The sequence below is a fragment of the Battus philenor genome, unplaced genomic scaffold, assembly GCF_028537555.1.
Source record: "Battus philenor isolate CCGP_79_NKW_IND1 unplaced genomic scaffold, ilBatPhil1.0.hap1 SCAF_8, whole genome shotgun sequence".
Taxonomy (NCBI): domain Eukaryota; kingdom Metazoa; phylum Arthropoda; class Insecta; order Lepidoptera; family Papilionidae; genus Battus; species Battus philenor.
In genome coordinates, this window is record NW_027181748.1 from 6,702,405 (window position 1) to 6,719,280 (window position 16,876).

The following is a 16,876-nucleotide window of genomic DNA, read 5'->3' on the forward strand; positions in this document are numbered from 1 at the left end:
TATTATGCCAATTAATGGTATAGGTTGATATTTATTACAGATGATATAACGTAAATGCATGTCACTTTTAGGTTATAACATAAAATGTAATGAAAACACATGAAACAAATGAAACGTAAGTAACAAGTGAAACATGTGTACAATATTACGTAATAGTTAGAAAGCGGAAGTTATATCCTCTTGGTCTTCGTAGATGATTTATCTAACGGCATTATCAGGCATATTTTTCTATAACAGAAATATAATATTCCATTATGAAAGTGTAACGGTTTTTACTCGTTAATATATAAAATAGCTTTAAAGTATACAATTTCCAGTTATGCTTGAGAAGTTATGGAACTTTAATATGTACCTAAAATAGACAAGAGTACATTATTCCTCGAGAAAGTCAATGAATTTTGTATTTTTGGATTTAAGTTTGCCTCGAGGTTATTCGACAACAAGTTTTTCAGATATTTACAAATATGTGTCATATTTTTTAGAAAGTTTGTTTGGATTTCTAGGTAACATCCTACTAATTCCTTAAATTAATTAGAATATGTTTTTAATCGATACATTTTACAGTTGAGTTTAGGTTTTAATTATATAATACTATAAAGCGTGTAAAAGTTAAAAGCACTAGTCCACTAAATAAATTGAATTCAATCAATTATTACATCACATCATTCCCAAATTTTACAAATTTTTATTGTAGTTGCAATAGTAGTTGCAATAGAATTATTTATCTGTTTTTGCTTTACTCCAAAGAAAATGTTTGTATATGTGAATATAATAAACCGCTAATACATGTCAACGCAAAAAGGCATGTATTTTTCAATTAACCTCTGAACTGCTACAGTAATACAAAGTGTTTTGTAATTAATAATAAGCTTATGTTTATACACTTTATAAAGCAACAAGACAAAAACTCGCCATAGCCTATTCCTATTTTTACTCACCTCCTATTACGGTCACATTCGGATAAACACTCAAAGTTATAAAAATAATAATAAATAAAAACTGATATAAAATAAAAATAAATAATGACTCAAATCTTACCTTATATTTTATTATGAAAGATAGTGGTAAAATCAGATAAATTTATTTATAAAACATTAAAACTACAGCAATGAAACAAACGTCGCTCTTCACGAAAAGATAAGCGGAAATGAAACTCTTAAAATCCCTTAAAGCAGAGGTCAGGCCGTCGGAACGAAACCACTATACTACAAGCGGAAAAGCCTTAAGACGTGAAAACGATTCTCTAGAAAACATTTATTTCAAAAAAGGATACCGTTTCTCTACAAGAATGCAGTATCCTTAAACGTAACGATTTAGGTCAAGAGTCAAAACCTCACAACCAAGACAACGCAGTTTTACGTTACAAAGCATGGTTTCGATCTTGTTTAGAATATTAATCCGATACTAAAACGGGTATTGTCAAACATCGAACAAACTCTGTACTCCTCGGAAAGAAAGGTCATGAAGCTTACTAATAAGCAGTTTACGTAAAAGTCCACTACTTTTAATACGAAATAGAGCAGTATCTCTGGAACTTCTAAAAGCGATTATTCATGAAATTTCAAAATGGATCTGTAGTTCCATTCTTTTAAAGTAAAAATTGTTCAGGAACTGAAAGAAAATTACTTCGTTCCATCCAAAGAATTTTAATAAACAATGTTGAAGCATTTTCGCACTGTAAATCCTATGTTTGGAGCGACGAGCCTCATTTTTACTTAAACAGAGTCATCAACAAACAAAACTAGCGTATTAGTCTCCAAGAACCTGAAACCCTTAACTGAACTTGACTTCTGGTTTCTTTTTGCCGAACTTGGGAGCTCATATATCGTTCTCATAACACACATAGTTCTGACAGGACGGTTCGACTCCACACATAGTCAGAGTTCCGATGAATTTTCTTCGGGTAGGTTTCCCCCAAAAACAGATCAGTCGCGTCGGGGATATTTTGTGACCACCGAGGTTACCCAATTTAACCCTAATGAATTTTTACGGGGCGTCCTCAAAAAAGAGTTTCCAATGACAAACCCTGAACTCTTGTAAATTTAAAACAAAATATTCGTTTAGAAATCAGCTCAATTTAACCTTAAGCTTAGTAATGTAACTTTATTCTCGATTTCTCGAAAAACATTTTCTTTTCTGTAGCGTGTGAAGCTGAACACAAGGTTTTAAACAGTGAGTGCTACCCGATGACATTTGGATGACATACTCTTTCAAAAATGGAATCCACATTTTTACTTTATAGTTTAACGCTTTCATTGAAACTCACAAATACTAATTTTCTTAATTAAATTTAAAAACAAATCTGCTACCCCACCTTTACTAGCTGCAATACCTCACTAGCCTCAAAAAAAACCATTAACACGTATGAAAGACTTTCTACTTTTTCGATTGGTTTATCTGTCAAATATACTATTTCTTATTCAACTTGCATTCAAATTTTAAAATATATAAGATATAGGAAATACGTAATAAATTGGATATAGAAGATATATAATATATAGAATTGCCACTGCACAAAGCAAGTTTCCAGGGGATGGGCAGCACACTTACAGAAATATTTACTTTGTTCATATCACACTTCAATGCGTTTACATACACATATTAACAAAAAACAAATGTAATTTCAATTGCTTTAAATTTTTCTTTTAAAGAACGACGAAATATAAATAGGTTATCGATGACAAACCCGCCGAGATTCGCCGTTTTAGTTTCGGGAAATAATCTATTCTAAATATTATATCTTTTACATTATTTAATTTCTTTTTAACTATTTTCATTACCTTTATCTAGGTTAATATTAATTAGTACATCAGACACAGTACAATTCATAACCTGCTTTAATTTTTTACCTTTAATACATAAGTATACCGCTAGTTGTTTGTGTACATGTTATATGTATGTCTCCTACCTTTATCGTACAATACAAATAAATATCTTATCCTCAATCAAAAGTAATGCGTCTATAAAAAAAATTCTATTCCGCGTCATGTTATTCCACTTAAAGAGATTCTCGTTATATCGTTTTATAGCAATAGGAAATATATGTAATCTTCAATACGATATTTAACCTTATATTTTAGTTTTATCATAGTTAATTACTTTACTTTATTGAGAAATTAATTTCATAAATATAGTAACGAGTTTTTTAAAGGGTAGAAATCGTGTTTACTTCAGAATCGAGTATAAATATTAAAAATGTAAAATATTAAATATTAAATATTAAAACACTTTGAAATTTAAAAAAAAAGATAACGCATCGAATTATTTTACAACTTGCAATAATCAAATGAATATAAAAAAGACTATTTTAAAATCAATGAAGAACACTCTACACTAATTTTATTTATGAAAATTAACACAAAACTGATAATTATTTTACTTCACATATTCACTGTTGCCTTTTTAAATATATACACATGGAAAATACTTGATACATTTATACTTTACTATCTTGAATTATGGCCTAACAGGGGTAGCCAAGTGGTAGAGGACTGAGACTTGCGACCGTAGATCACGAGTTCGATTCCCAGGATACAATCTTATATTTTTCATAATTCATTAATTCACACTTTGAGCATTAATTATACAAGATTGCCGTTACTTACATACAAGTTTAAACTGCCGAAAGATCCTGTAATACAAATTCAAAATTTCTCTATTCAATTAGGCATTTACACGTTTTTTTAAATCGTCGATTATTTTAACAATTTATGTGTTTAATTACCACTGGCTTGGAATGCTGATCTGCTGAGAAAAGCCGACCCAAAAGTCAATAGTTACTTTTTCAACTCTTTTTAAATGATATTTACCAATGTTTGTTGAGAAAATGATAAGAAGATCCACACATTTTAATCAATTAAAATCCTTGAAGTTTATATTTATTTAATATATACTTACTTAATGAAATAAATCTGTAATAATTAATTTTAGATTTAAAACTAAAAAAGATAAGATCTAAGGTGTAAACATCTTATGAAACATTATTATACATGCGTATCAAAATGACCCGTGTAATATTGAGACACTTGAAGGATTTGTGATTTTTTTCAAGACGAAATTTAGAGTCAGTTTATATTTAAGTTTTGTATTATGTATCTATTACTATTTTTTAGACAAGTATTTCAATTTTGTCGTAATAATATGTTATTAAATATGTAGTGAGAAGCACATGTTAGAATACCTTAACTAACTTCTATAAAACATATTTCAGGGAATCTCTAGCTTTTAAGTTATAAATAGCCCGGGCAGCTCTTTTTTGTAAAATTAGTAAAGAACTAATTTCAGCGGCACTGCCCTGCAATAAAATACCGTAAGACAAAGTGCTATGAAAAAAACTTTCCTCTTTCTCATAAATAAGATTTCGTACGTAAGAAATGTTATTAAACATCAACAACATAACGATTTTTATTCATATATACATAAAATACTGTTATTTTAAAAAACTATCATCGTAATATCTAATATATGAAAAAGAAGTGGGCAAAACTTTATGTTTTGATTTATTTTACACCATGCAAGCTAATACCCTGTTCACCATTCTAGAATTATAAAATATTGCAATGAAAAGTGAGAGATGTTGTGAAATAAATATATGCTCGTGACAGGAAGTATTAACTACGCGGATGCCTCGGCGGAAATGAAAGACTCAAGATTCCGCGTACTGAGCACAGATTATCGACAAAATAATCTTATGTTTAACATCGGAAGTGCTAATCATGATTATCATTTCCTCTTATAATATTTATTTCAAAACGAATCACGAGTAAGGATGCCGTGGACGAAATAATTAAAAGCAGGCAGTGAGCAGGTCATACAGCAAGTAAATGAGCCCCGGGGCTTTGAGGTTTTATATATTATTTGAGTGTATATCACGAACCGATATACGCAGCGTATGACATCCACTCATAAGGTAGACGGATCTTATTAGGTTCGTCGGAAGACGCTAGTTGTAGGCCCTTTGCAACCGTTCTTTATAGGAAATTATGGGAGAGGCTTATGTCCAACAGAGGACGTTCTTTGGCTAAAATTATCATGCTACCTTGGTTATTTACATAAGTGGCATTAATGCTTTTCTAAATACAAAAAAAAAACAATTGCTGAGCTATCTGCACAAACAGTTTCTGTATAGTACATATAATACAATATTTTGTAAACAGAATGTAGTTCGTATGTAAAGAAAAGGATTTATGAGAAGAGAGCCTTCGCTAGAGCTTACGAATTCCATCTTATTTTACCCAACGAGCGGAGGAATTTGTATTCACCAATGACCGTAACCGAAGTCTCTCATCTACTTGCAAATGTATCAAACTTTTTGGGAGATCCATCGACTGAACCAAGGAGCGATGTTAACCCCTTGATTTACTTTGTCTGCACTGAAATATGTATTCTAGAAAACCAACTCATCTGCTTTTTAATTAGGATAAAATTTAACTAAAGGGCATGTCTAGAATCGAATAATTTACTTAGCCCCTTTGACTTATGTGGTGAATACTATCAGTGTCATTTTCCTGACTTAAAAATTGCGCGATTGAAAATGTTATTTCTTAAACAAACAAAATTTTTTCTAATAATTTATAACCTTCGTTACCTACCAAATACTTTTTTACAAATAAAAAGACAATTTATTTACTTTAACAACAAATTATCTTTCTCACAAATTCCGCCTAAGATAAAAAATTATCGTTTATTTTAAGCCCTCCGAAACACGTAAAGAAAACGCAGCGAGCCCGCTTCCTTTTAAGTTGCCCAAGGGGCTGATATCTTTGTCAGAGAATTTAATTTAATATTGCTTGAGAAAATGAAAAACGAAATTAATAGGTCCCATAATGTTTTGTATCCATCGTTATTATCTTCGGTCGGGAAAAAGTATTTTAGTACAAGAAACAATGATTACTTTAGACGTTAAATATCTGTATACTTTGTTGTGGCAATTTATTATTTTGATTGACAGAAATTATTTTATTTTCATTTTTCGAGCAACAGTTAAATGGTCTTTCATATTGCCGCCATTGCAACTGTTACGCTGCAGATCTGCTTCCCGTATGTTTGCGCGGGAATCTTGTAAAAGCTAGCTTGTTAGAGGAGGGATTTTTATATATGTTAATTCTTTTACAGTGTAGTTAAAAAATGGAGGCATAAGATATTAAAATAGGTTTAAATAACGTTATCAGAATAAAAGTACTGCAGAAATTTGTATAACAATCAACGTTTACATTGTCATGTTACGTTACGTTTAATTAATTAAAATTATGATATTTAAAAAATAATCACTAAAATTAAAACACCGTTTTTTTCCAAGATTTATACCAGGTTTCAGAATACGATTAAGATGAAGAACATTACTACGGGGATATATTTTTAATTCTTCAGGTTTTAAGTTCGCAAGTATCACAAATTTACGTATCATAAATCAGTATAAAATGTATTTTTAAATGTAGTTACGATCCTCTTTTTTAATTATAAATAGGACATAGAAAATTCTTATTCCAAAAAATGTAACGGTTTAGTAAACAGCATGATTCTTAAAATTTTAACACAAAGGAATTATCAAAAGAACTAATAAAATTGTTACTAAATCATTTAATTCTAAAATAGTTACATTAAAATGTTTCTAACATTAGACAGAATGTTAGGGGCTCAAAAGTTTAATATGTTTTATGTGGATCTTATTTTAATGCTTTAATTATGCATGCGTGCCATCTATAATAGATGGCATTTACCATGATAGTATAGCTTGTTAGTTTTTTTGTTTCACTTGTTTATATCTAATTAACTTACTTCTAATTGATATAACCCATATTTTCTGATCTATTTATGTTATACAATTTAATTTTTCTATTTATATTATTCAAATTTAATCAACGGCGCCTGACCCGTCAGCGACCGGCGCCGTAATTCCGCCTGGAAACTTTGTGCTACCGTTCCAGACCAGTACATCCTTCATTATCCGCTCTGTGAAAGCGAGAAGAAGTGGTCTGAATCTTTCATTGGAGATGATTTCCGGCAACCCATCAAGGTTGAACCTTCTCCCCATTACTGACTCTAAGTCGCCCCTGCGCCGCCCATACTTCGAACAATTTAGCAACAAGTATAACGGCTCTACCTCCGCCTCGGGGTTGCACATGCAGGTTGGGCAGCCCTTCACCCGGAGTCGGTGCAGATACGAAGAAAAGCTTCCGTGCCCGGTGAACGGACCAACGGGTGCCACAAACAGGTCGCCCTGCTCCCATCTTGAAGATCTCTTCACGCCACCACCGTCTCCCGTTGTAGGGCCTTTACCTCCGCAACAAACGATCCGGGTCCCACAGGGACCATGGTGAGATGAGTCAAGTCCTCAATCGGCCCGACGCCATCATATTGAGGATTTCAAGCTCCTTGTATATGGAGGCTAAATGTCCTCCCTAGTTTGTGTCATTCACCCCCTTTGTAATCTCAACGAGCCGTACCGTGTGCTAGGCCTCACACTGGAAGAATTCCTCGACGAACTTTCTCGTATTCTTCTCAAAATGTGTAATTAGGCTCTGGCGAACATTACTGTCAACAAAGCCTCAAACATGAGCCTCTAGCGTCTGCCTCTATAACGGCAGACCTCTCCATATGTTGTTTGGCGGTCGGGTACGTCTTGATGGCCCTTGTGAGCAGGATAGCCAACGGGCTCCTCGGTACTTGTCTGCCTCCTAAGACCATCCATCCCCCTTGAGGGGGGCCTCGAAATGGATGTTAGACCTAAGGTCGACCTTCGTCTGCCTAAGGAGCGCCTGGTGTAAGTTCTCATCCGCACGCCGTGCCAGTGGCCACCGAACGGGACTCCACCGCTGTGCACTTTTTCTGGAGAGGCTAAGTACTTTGCCTCCGTCCCCTCCACGTTCCCCTTAGTTGCGAATTTCAATTCACCTACTCGCGAGGACGTTCTCGCACACACTTTATATGAAGTAGTTCTTCTTGTGGGATCTACGTAATATCTACCGAAGTAAAAATGAGTATTAAGTAATAAAATAGAAACTTTTAAAAACTTCACCAAGCTTGAGGCTATAAATATTTAATAATTTACAATAATTGAATTATATTTAATTAATATCTTAAAGAACGAAGTAGCGCTCGTTAAATATGCTCTTAAAAAGTTTTATTTTTATTTTGAGTACTCATTTGAATTTTATTATGGCATTTTGTAAATTGATTAGAACGTAAAAAGAGCAGGCCATAAAACAAAAAGATTCATGCTGTAAAAGACAAGCTGTTGTGAGTTATTCGCGCGGCTTTTAGGACCCTCGTGAATTGAGAGCCTTTTAGAATCGAAGATTAAGTTTACTACCGGCTCACTAATGTTTATAATTTACAGAAATTCTGACTTATATTTTAAATTGATTAACCAAAAAGACAAAAGTTTGAGGAATTATTTCAATAATGCAAAAGCTATTTTTACAAATTTTGTTGTTGAACATGTAACGCAAAAAATTAGCTTTAATAATTTGGATTAACATTATTTTTAATAATATGTAAAGATTCATAATCAGTTAATTCATAATGAGTTTACAATCAACTATGACAAGAAATATACTGGAAAGGTATTAATTCCCTCGACAATGATGAATAACAAGCGCCTGCCAAACATATCTACGGCTAGTTTATAAATACATCACTGTTCCTAGTTCATCAAACCTCAATAATAATAAACGGCTTTAGTTCAATAACACAGTAATTTACGTAGGTTATCGCAACGTAGAAAACAAATTTAGTGGTGGTAATACATTGTTTATTATATTTTGATGTGGAAAATTTTTGGAACAAGTGCTGTTTACGCCTTTTGTAATAAAAAATTGTTTATAATATGTAGATATGACTCGCTCCAGTGCCGACATACGAGCATGTAGACAATCCGCTCAGTATAATTTTTTAAAATCAAATGTTTAACAAGGTATAAAAGATGAACTGAGAGGTAAAATAAAAAATAAATATCGTAGCTCTTAAATACTACATTTATAAGAAATATTCATTGCGCGGATTTCATCTCGCCCCGAGACACGAACTATCGAATTTGTATTCAAATAAAGCCAACGGCATTCACTCAATAACGGACCAAACAACTTTATCGACGGCCGAAAATGGTTCAAATAAATAGTATTTTATCCATAGACCGGCTTATACCAATATAATCTTGATTTCTGTACTTTATAAAATAGATGAATCATTGTCTTACATGTCGTATACATTTTTAGTAATACAACAATAATTTACGAAGATGATGTATGGTATGAAAGTTACGTTGATAAGCGATACTGGCATTGTTTGTTAGATAAGAATCTATAATACGTATATGAAATCGTGAAAATCCATCCTATAATCATATAAAATGTTGATGATGATGATCCCTCATGGATTTCCAACAGGACCGGTTCGAAGCGACTCTAATTTAGCGTCTTCCAACGACCTTAACAAGATCACCCGTCCACTTAATACTTGTGGGTTCTACCCTGTCTTAGCTGGTTCGTAGTCCCCACTCCAAAACTTTGCGGCCCCAGCGGCCATCTGTTTTCGCGGTATGCAGCCTGTCACTTCAACTTCCTAATCCGCTGGGCTACATTTGTTACTTTTGTTCATCTACGCATCTCCATATTCTATCTCGTAGAGAAATCGTTTGCATAATTCTCTACATGGCACGCTTATTAATGAAATTCATATATTCTAAAATAATATACAGGTTCTTCTGATCGATTGCTCGTAACATTATGGACAGCCGAAGGACAAAAGTAACATATTGATTGATTTATATCTTCCGGAATATTTAGCCCTAAAATATAAGGGTTTAAACTTTATGTTTTCTTTGACGGTTTATTAGTAATAGTAGTATTCTTACGTGTATGTATATATAAATATTATAATATGTGCATGAATTGCGTTTACTTTTTATTGATTCACAATTGCACAAAACAAACCTATTATTAATATTGTACAAAACAACATCGATGAGTTTAAATTCAACCAAAGTGCAAAAAAATATATTACGTAAGAAATTACGTGCGTTATTACAAATATATTTCTTACTAAATAAACACAAAAATTACTACCGACATCAAAAAGCAGACCTAAATCACATAGGAACAAGCACCGGAACTAGCCATCAAAATCTCCGTTTCCTCGAGGAAACGTTAGCTCGAGGGTGAACCGGCTTTTCTGCCACTTCTAAAAAGTATATAAAGTATATAGTAAATTGTATGGAAAAAATACGAGTACAAATAATATCCTAAATTTATAACGTACAAAACCCAGAGCATTTTACAGTTAAAAGTACATCATCAGCAGATATTCAAGGTTAGTATATTAAAACTATGCGAATTATATTTTTCACATCACTTCAAGTCGTGTCTTATTTGTAAACAAACATGTTTGAAAATGGAATTGCGCATTCATTTCGTGATTAATTGTGTTATATTTATCCCGTGTAAGTATAATCAACTTACTTCTCATTTTACGTAAATCTTTTTTATTTTTAAATGTGATAGGTTAATGGAGTGTTAGCTGTCAAACCTAATCCCTGTTCTCTTTTCGCCCTCTTCGATGTTATGAAAGGAATTTCTCAAGGCTCTAAATATATGTCAGTCACAATTTTACAGCTCATCGCATTCTTTATTCATTTTTATACAAAAGAAAATACGGTGAATCGTTACGAAAACGGTATGACAATTTCAGATAAAGTTTAAAAAAGTTATAAAAATATTTATAGAAATATAAATACTGAGTCTTTTATGAATACTTGTGACGTGATACAACAAGCTGTAAACAAAGTGTGCATAAGTTTAATTAATTTTAAAGTATATATAAACGTCAACAGTGTGAGTTAAGAAAAAAAACCATCTGTTCTTATTTTCTCAAAATTCTGATGTCAGAGAACCCACGGGGGTTTTGTTATCAAGATGCGATATATTCTAGCGAGGGTTATCACTTTAAACCAGAATCTAAAACCAGTTCCGACACATACACTTGACCCCTAGGTTGTAGTTTTGGGCTATTACATATTAAGATAAAAGGCCGAGTAGCAACTTTATACTTGCTTCGTTGCATCTTTTCAGGTGGGGAAGGATCAATAGAAATAAAGTAAAGTTTATATCCACGAAATAATTAATTTTAAGTTTTACTTATTCAATATCATAACAAATATTCTGTTACATTATAAAATTTAATATTAAATAATTAGTACAATTATCTATCACTGTAAAGTAAAAAAAAAACTTTTATGTTGCATAATTCCTCTTTCTACCGTCGTTTTTAATTTTTTTTAAACCATGGTTAAATATCCTCTATTATACATATAATACAAAGAGTAGATATTTTGGTAGCAACAAAAATATTAATGTGTTCTTCTTCTTTCCTTCAGATTTGTTGGCAAAACCATTTTCTTTAAATAAGGCCATTGCCGAAGAGTTGCGCAGTAAGCAATCTTTGCACACGACGCCTCGAACCAAGTCAGCAGGTATTGTGACTCAATAAGGTCAAGTACATTCTTTGAAAATAACTATGAAAACTTATTACGTATTTTTTTAAGTAACGTGTAATAACAAAATTTACCGTTATTTATAAATAAAATTTAGCAGGTTTCTATAAATTGCTGCATTAAAAATTGTTGCATTTTTAATCATTCTTTATTTGAATTGTGGTTTAGAAACACAAACCCATCGAAGATTTTTTTTGTTTCCGCGTCTCTCTCTTATTGATTGGTGTGATAATATTCCGAACGCTCTATTTTACCTAAATTCCTTACCCATACGCACGATAAATTTAATATCAGCATAGAAATACAGAAACAAAATAGAAACGACATGCAGATACCTATAATCCTAAGTTCATTGAATACATTTCAATTTCAATTCAAACTGTTTTTGTTCGCAGACAAATTTCATGAAAAGATAATAGACAAACCCTTACAAGAAATATCAACGATAGCAGTACCACCAATTAAATATAAAGTAAAAGGTAATTATTTTATATCATACTTGCTTCGTCTTTTTTACTTTTTATTTCTTATACAAACTATTTTAATTCACAGAACATTCGGCAGCTACTAAGGACAAACCTGTTATTTACAGAAAGGCTTTTAAAATTATTAAACCTCTTAAACCAAAACGGTTGAAACGGCAACAGAGATTACGAAATAAACTCAGAATCAAAACAGCACAAAATGCGAGGCACAACGATGAAGTTTTCAATCATAAATACATACCACTACTTAAAAGTCTTAGTATGTTGTTTGATAATATTCTCAGTCCAGATACAAGCGATTCCTTTAAGATTAAAAGGAAAAATCGCAAAAAGAAGCATTATCATACCAATGAACTTGTCAACCCAGAATGTAGTTGCGGAAGTAAATCAAATCCAGTCACCAAAAAACTTAAGCCGCGTAAAACGTCAATTACTCTTGCCACGACTTTTCCCACTGAGGTCCCGAATAACATCGAGACTTTCGCCTTTACCGAGACTACCACCACCTCGACCGATCATACTGCCGCTAGTAACATCCGCGGTTTCAAACGGAATAAGAACATACCCGTATTACTTACAGGAAATACCTCTAGCCGTAGGCGAAACCATAATGGAATCAATGCGGGAGGCAGCTCCGCAAATTACGGAAGCATTGAAAGATATATCTCCGGGGATAATGGAGATAATGAACGTGATACCGGAGGCGGAGAAAATGCGTCCTCTACAGAATATTATGAGGAACATCCCATCGGTACTTCACGAGACTATGCAAGTAGCAATAGATTCTTCCAGAGAATATCCCGAAAAAGAATTGATACCCGAAATTCAGATGTTAGATCATCAGCGATTGATACCGTATATAAAAAGGAAAACGGCTCCGAGGAATTTAGACCAATCGTCGATATACCTAAGGGAGAAGATAAATTCGAAACTGGAAGATACGAAACAAAAAGCACAATACCTCTACCAAACATTCACTCAGGATTACGACATGCAGTCAAAGATGAGACCGAAACCACAAAGCCAACAACTACCCACAAAAATTATGAAGAAAGCCACCACCATGTCCCACTCCCTGACACCAGTCATAAACAACTCCTTGACAGAAATGGCGCAAATACCCCAGAAAATAAAAAACTTCGTAGAGCAGATGAAGCAATAACGCCAAGCTTGCCTTTTGACACAATCACACCATTAAAAAACAAAACGGCCATGGTGACAATTTTTGACGGTTATAGCATGGCCAGAGATGTCAATGGAGAAAATAAACTAACAGAAAAAGCTATTCTTATACACACTTAATTCAAACTATCTTTACTATAATAAAATTATGCAGTCTATAAAAAAAAGCAATGAAATCACAGCTGCATATATGAAAACAAAAATAAAATTAAAAAACAATCTATATTAAAATTAAAAAAAAAAAAACAAAATTGCTAGGTTTCCTGAATAAGGCAGTATGTCTTGAGTAACCATTTACATTAATAAAACATTATATGGCGCAAATTGCTGAGAAAGTTTGGGAAATTAATGGTATGAAAAAAAAAACATAATTTCACTAAGAACAGTTGGAAAACTTTACATGCATATAGTTCTCAATTGTCTTCCTTAATAATTGTTATGTTATTTATACTTAATGCTCATAGAATAAGTAATAACATTTTTATTATTTATATTGGTTTGTTAATGCTTTAGAATGTGCTGTTGGTGCACTGATTATAATAAATAAATAGCATATATAAACAAATGAAATTATTTTTTTCGTTGCAACATTAAAAATATTTAAGTACTGTGATAGAAAAGAAAAGCTACTGTAATGAAAAACGGTAATTTTATTCTGTATTACATCTGTATATAAATTTTATTACATGTTAGCTTTTTTAATATCACTGCTGAGACATGCATTTGATTGGGTCTGCCTTAGGGCCAAAGATGAAATAGAAAATATTGCACACTATTCTAATTTGTGGTCCAATGATACACTTTTCTTAATTTAGATATTTCTTCTGTATCTATTGGTGAACATTAAAAACTTTGATAATTCACATACTTGACTGGGATCAAAATCAAGGAATGACACATACATATCTTTGAATAATTTATTTGTACCTGTAATCTTCATAAACTTTAATAATAAACTACTTTTGAATAAAACAAAGTATATTATAAAACATTTTTATTTTTAAGAAACATAATTATCGTCGGCCTTTTTTACCTTTGCTCTTAACATTTGTTTGAGTTGTTTGTGGCTGCTGATCTACTGGTCTGAAAAATTAACATTAGAAAAAAACAATAAAAAATGACCTATTTATGAAGAAATTGTAATAGGCATGAAACTACAAGGTTATACAATAATTGAACATACCTATTTTGACGAGTCTTTAGCTTAGGAATTGATTCTCCGATATACTTCATGACTGATTCCCTTGTTTCAAATTCAGGTTTAACTGGAGTGCCATCATCATTTTTTATTTGAATTCGAATTCTCCCTCTGTACAATATTTCCTAGAATAATAAGAAACCAATTTTAACATGTAGAAAGATTTTTATATCTTAATATTTGCAACTACACACTGTTTTACAGAGGCTAACAAATCACTTGGTACAAAGAGTATTGCATTGTCAAAAATAAAAGCAGAAAAATGTTGCTTATTCCTAACTGAATGTACAGTAATGAAATACTAAGTATTTTTTTGCATTTTTCAGAATTGATTACAATACACAGCAAATTAAAACTCTTTACTATAGGCCTTTTGTATGTTACATTTATAAAAAGTGCACAGTAAGTATAAAATTTTCATAAAAATAATTAAATCACAACATGACCACAAGTAAAATAATTTTAATTAAAAATTGTTAACAAGCAGTTCCACAAATAACATTTTTTTTATTTTTTCAATCTTTCTCATTACAATACACATTCTATTTTTAGTGCTATTCTTAAAGGAAAATTTAAAAAATGTCTAAAATGCTATACTATTCCTGTGATAAAAAACGAGGATAAAAATAACATCACTTGTAAAGATTTTAAATACTACTGTCTAGGGTTTGGATCCCTAAACACAGTTTTCTTTAAATTTTATATTTTAAATATTAGGTTACACCTATGTAACATTGCTGTAAAATAATCAAAAATTCATATAAGTACCTTACTTCTCTCCCTTGGATATAACTTATTCTCAACACCCACACGGAGGCCAGTAGCCAATAACACATCTCTGATCTCTTGATGGGTTGGATTTTCAACACAAGAAGATTTTGGTAACCTACGGCCCTCAGCGAGAGTCTTTTTACTATTTATGTATGCAGGGTAAATACAAATCCACCTGTAATCATTTAAACATTTTGGATACATGATTATGATATTAATACTTTTTATATGAATACTACAGAAATTTTTTTCAAAATTTCTTTAAAAATTAAAGCCAACTGTTAATATAAACGGTAAAAATTTCATAGAGTAATAAACTTAAATATTAACTTTGTGAAGTATTATTTGAACTTTTTAACTATTTTATTTTAGAAACTTTAAATAATGTCACATCAAGTTTGATGGAATATCAACATCATCAACGTCAGCACAAACTAAAACGATGGTTGAACTTATATAATTAAGTATACCTTTCAACATCGCTATGCTTTTTCTCTGGATTCCAAGATCTTATCATATTCGCCATGAGGAAATATAAAATATTAAAAGAAATGTATTGAATTTATAGGTATACTCTTGGACAAAATGTTGTGGAGTATCAATTTGACGTTGACAGTACACAATCATTACCAACAAACATTTTCTATTTTTCCCAGTCAGTGTACATAAAGTATCTTGTTTTTCAATTTTTCCACGTAGACCAGAATGAACTACTGCAAAATCACGCCAATAAACAGCTATCCTTTATGAATGACAGGTGCAGTGGAATTTACGTCGTAACTATTTCATTAAATACAACGATTTTCCGAAGTAGTAGTTGTGGAAATTTTCTCAATAATCGGTAGATCATGCAGGTGAAAACAACTCGAAGTCCGACGTAGAATTGTTCTAGCTTAGTACATATTTATACCGATTTAAAACCAATCACAAGTCGAACGCTCTCTTTCGCCCGATGTATATCAAGAATTATATCTCTGTTGAATTCTCCTTTTCGATAAGCCGATGACGATAACGTAATGTAGCTCCTACAAATCCAATAATAATAACCAGCCGAGAAGTTGTTTCGTCCCGGGCACTCACGAATCGGAATGCTAAACTTATTTCAATTAACAACTCTTGCCGAACTTCCACACCATCAAACGTACGCTATAGCGATCTGGACGGGTGCTGGACGGCCTTCTACCCGTTGAAATAAATAGTGCATCTTGAACCGAAGCTCCTGAGAAAGTCCCCGAGTTACTTGCTCTAAGAGGTGTAGGTCAAGCATCCTCAGTCCTCTTCCACCTAAATCAAATCCCATATGGCAAAGCTGTAAATATTAATGGGTAAAACTCATTTGCCGTTGAGAAATAATAATTCAAGCTTTGAAAAGAAAGTTATTAAATTAACAAAGAAATACGATTTCACTTGTTACGTACTTTCAAATCATTATAGACTTGTTGATAATATTAGTATATTATTTTTTTTAGCCGATAGACTCCCACTGCAAGGCATAGGTCTTCCTCAAAGATCGCCACGATGACTGGTCTTCAACCGCCCGCACCCAGGTACTCCCCGCGACCTTAACTATGTCGTCCATCCGTCCAGTGGGGGACTACCCACGTCTCAAACACTGGTTCACGATCGTGACTCGACAACATATTGTCCGCAGCCACTATCGTTTGCACAGCGTTGTGTCGCGCCTACTGCCACTTCAGACCAGCAATTCATTGAGTTACGTCGATGGCCTTAGTTTTTCTGCAGATCTCATTT

At 32.5% G+C, this 16,876-nt stretch overlaps 1 protein-coding gene across 1 annotated transcript; it reads right to left on the reverse strand.

Annotated features, from left to right (window-relative positions):
• Positions 1-14,137: 14,137 nt before the first annotated feature.
• On the reverse strand, positions 14,138-15,744 carry Srp19 (signal recognition particle 19). Its single transcript, XM_068775218.1, has 4 exons — positions 15,595-15,744; positions 15,122-15,299; positions 14,339-14,478; positions 14,138-14,238 (listed from the first exon to the last, which is right to left on the reverse strand). The coding sequence occupies exons 1-4, from the start codon at positions 15,648-15,650 to the stop codon at positions 14,169-14,171; spliced, it is 444 nt and encodes a 147-aa protein (XP_068631319.1). The 5' UTR covers positions 15,651-15,744; the 3' UTR covers positions 14,138-14,168.
• Positions 15,745-16,876: the final 1,132 nt, after the last annotated feature.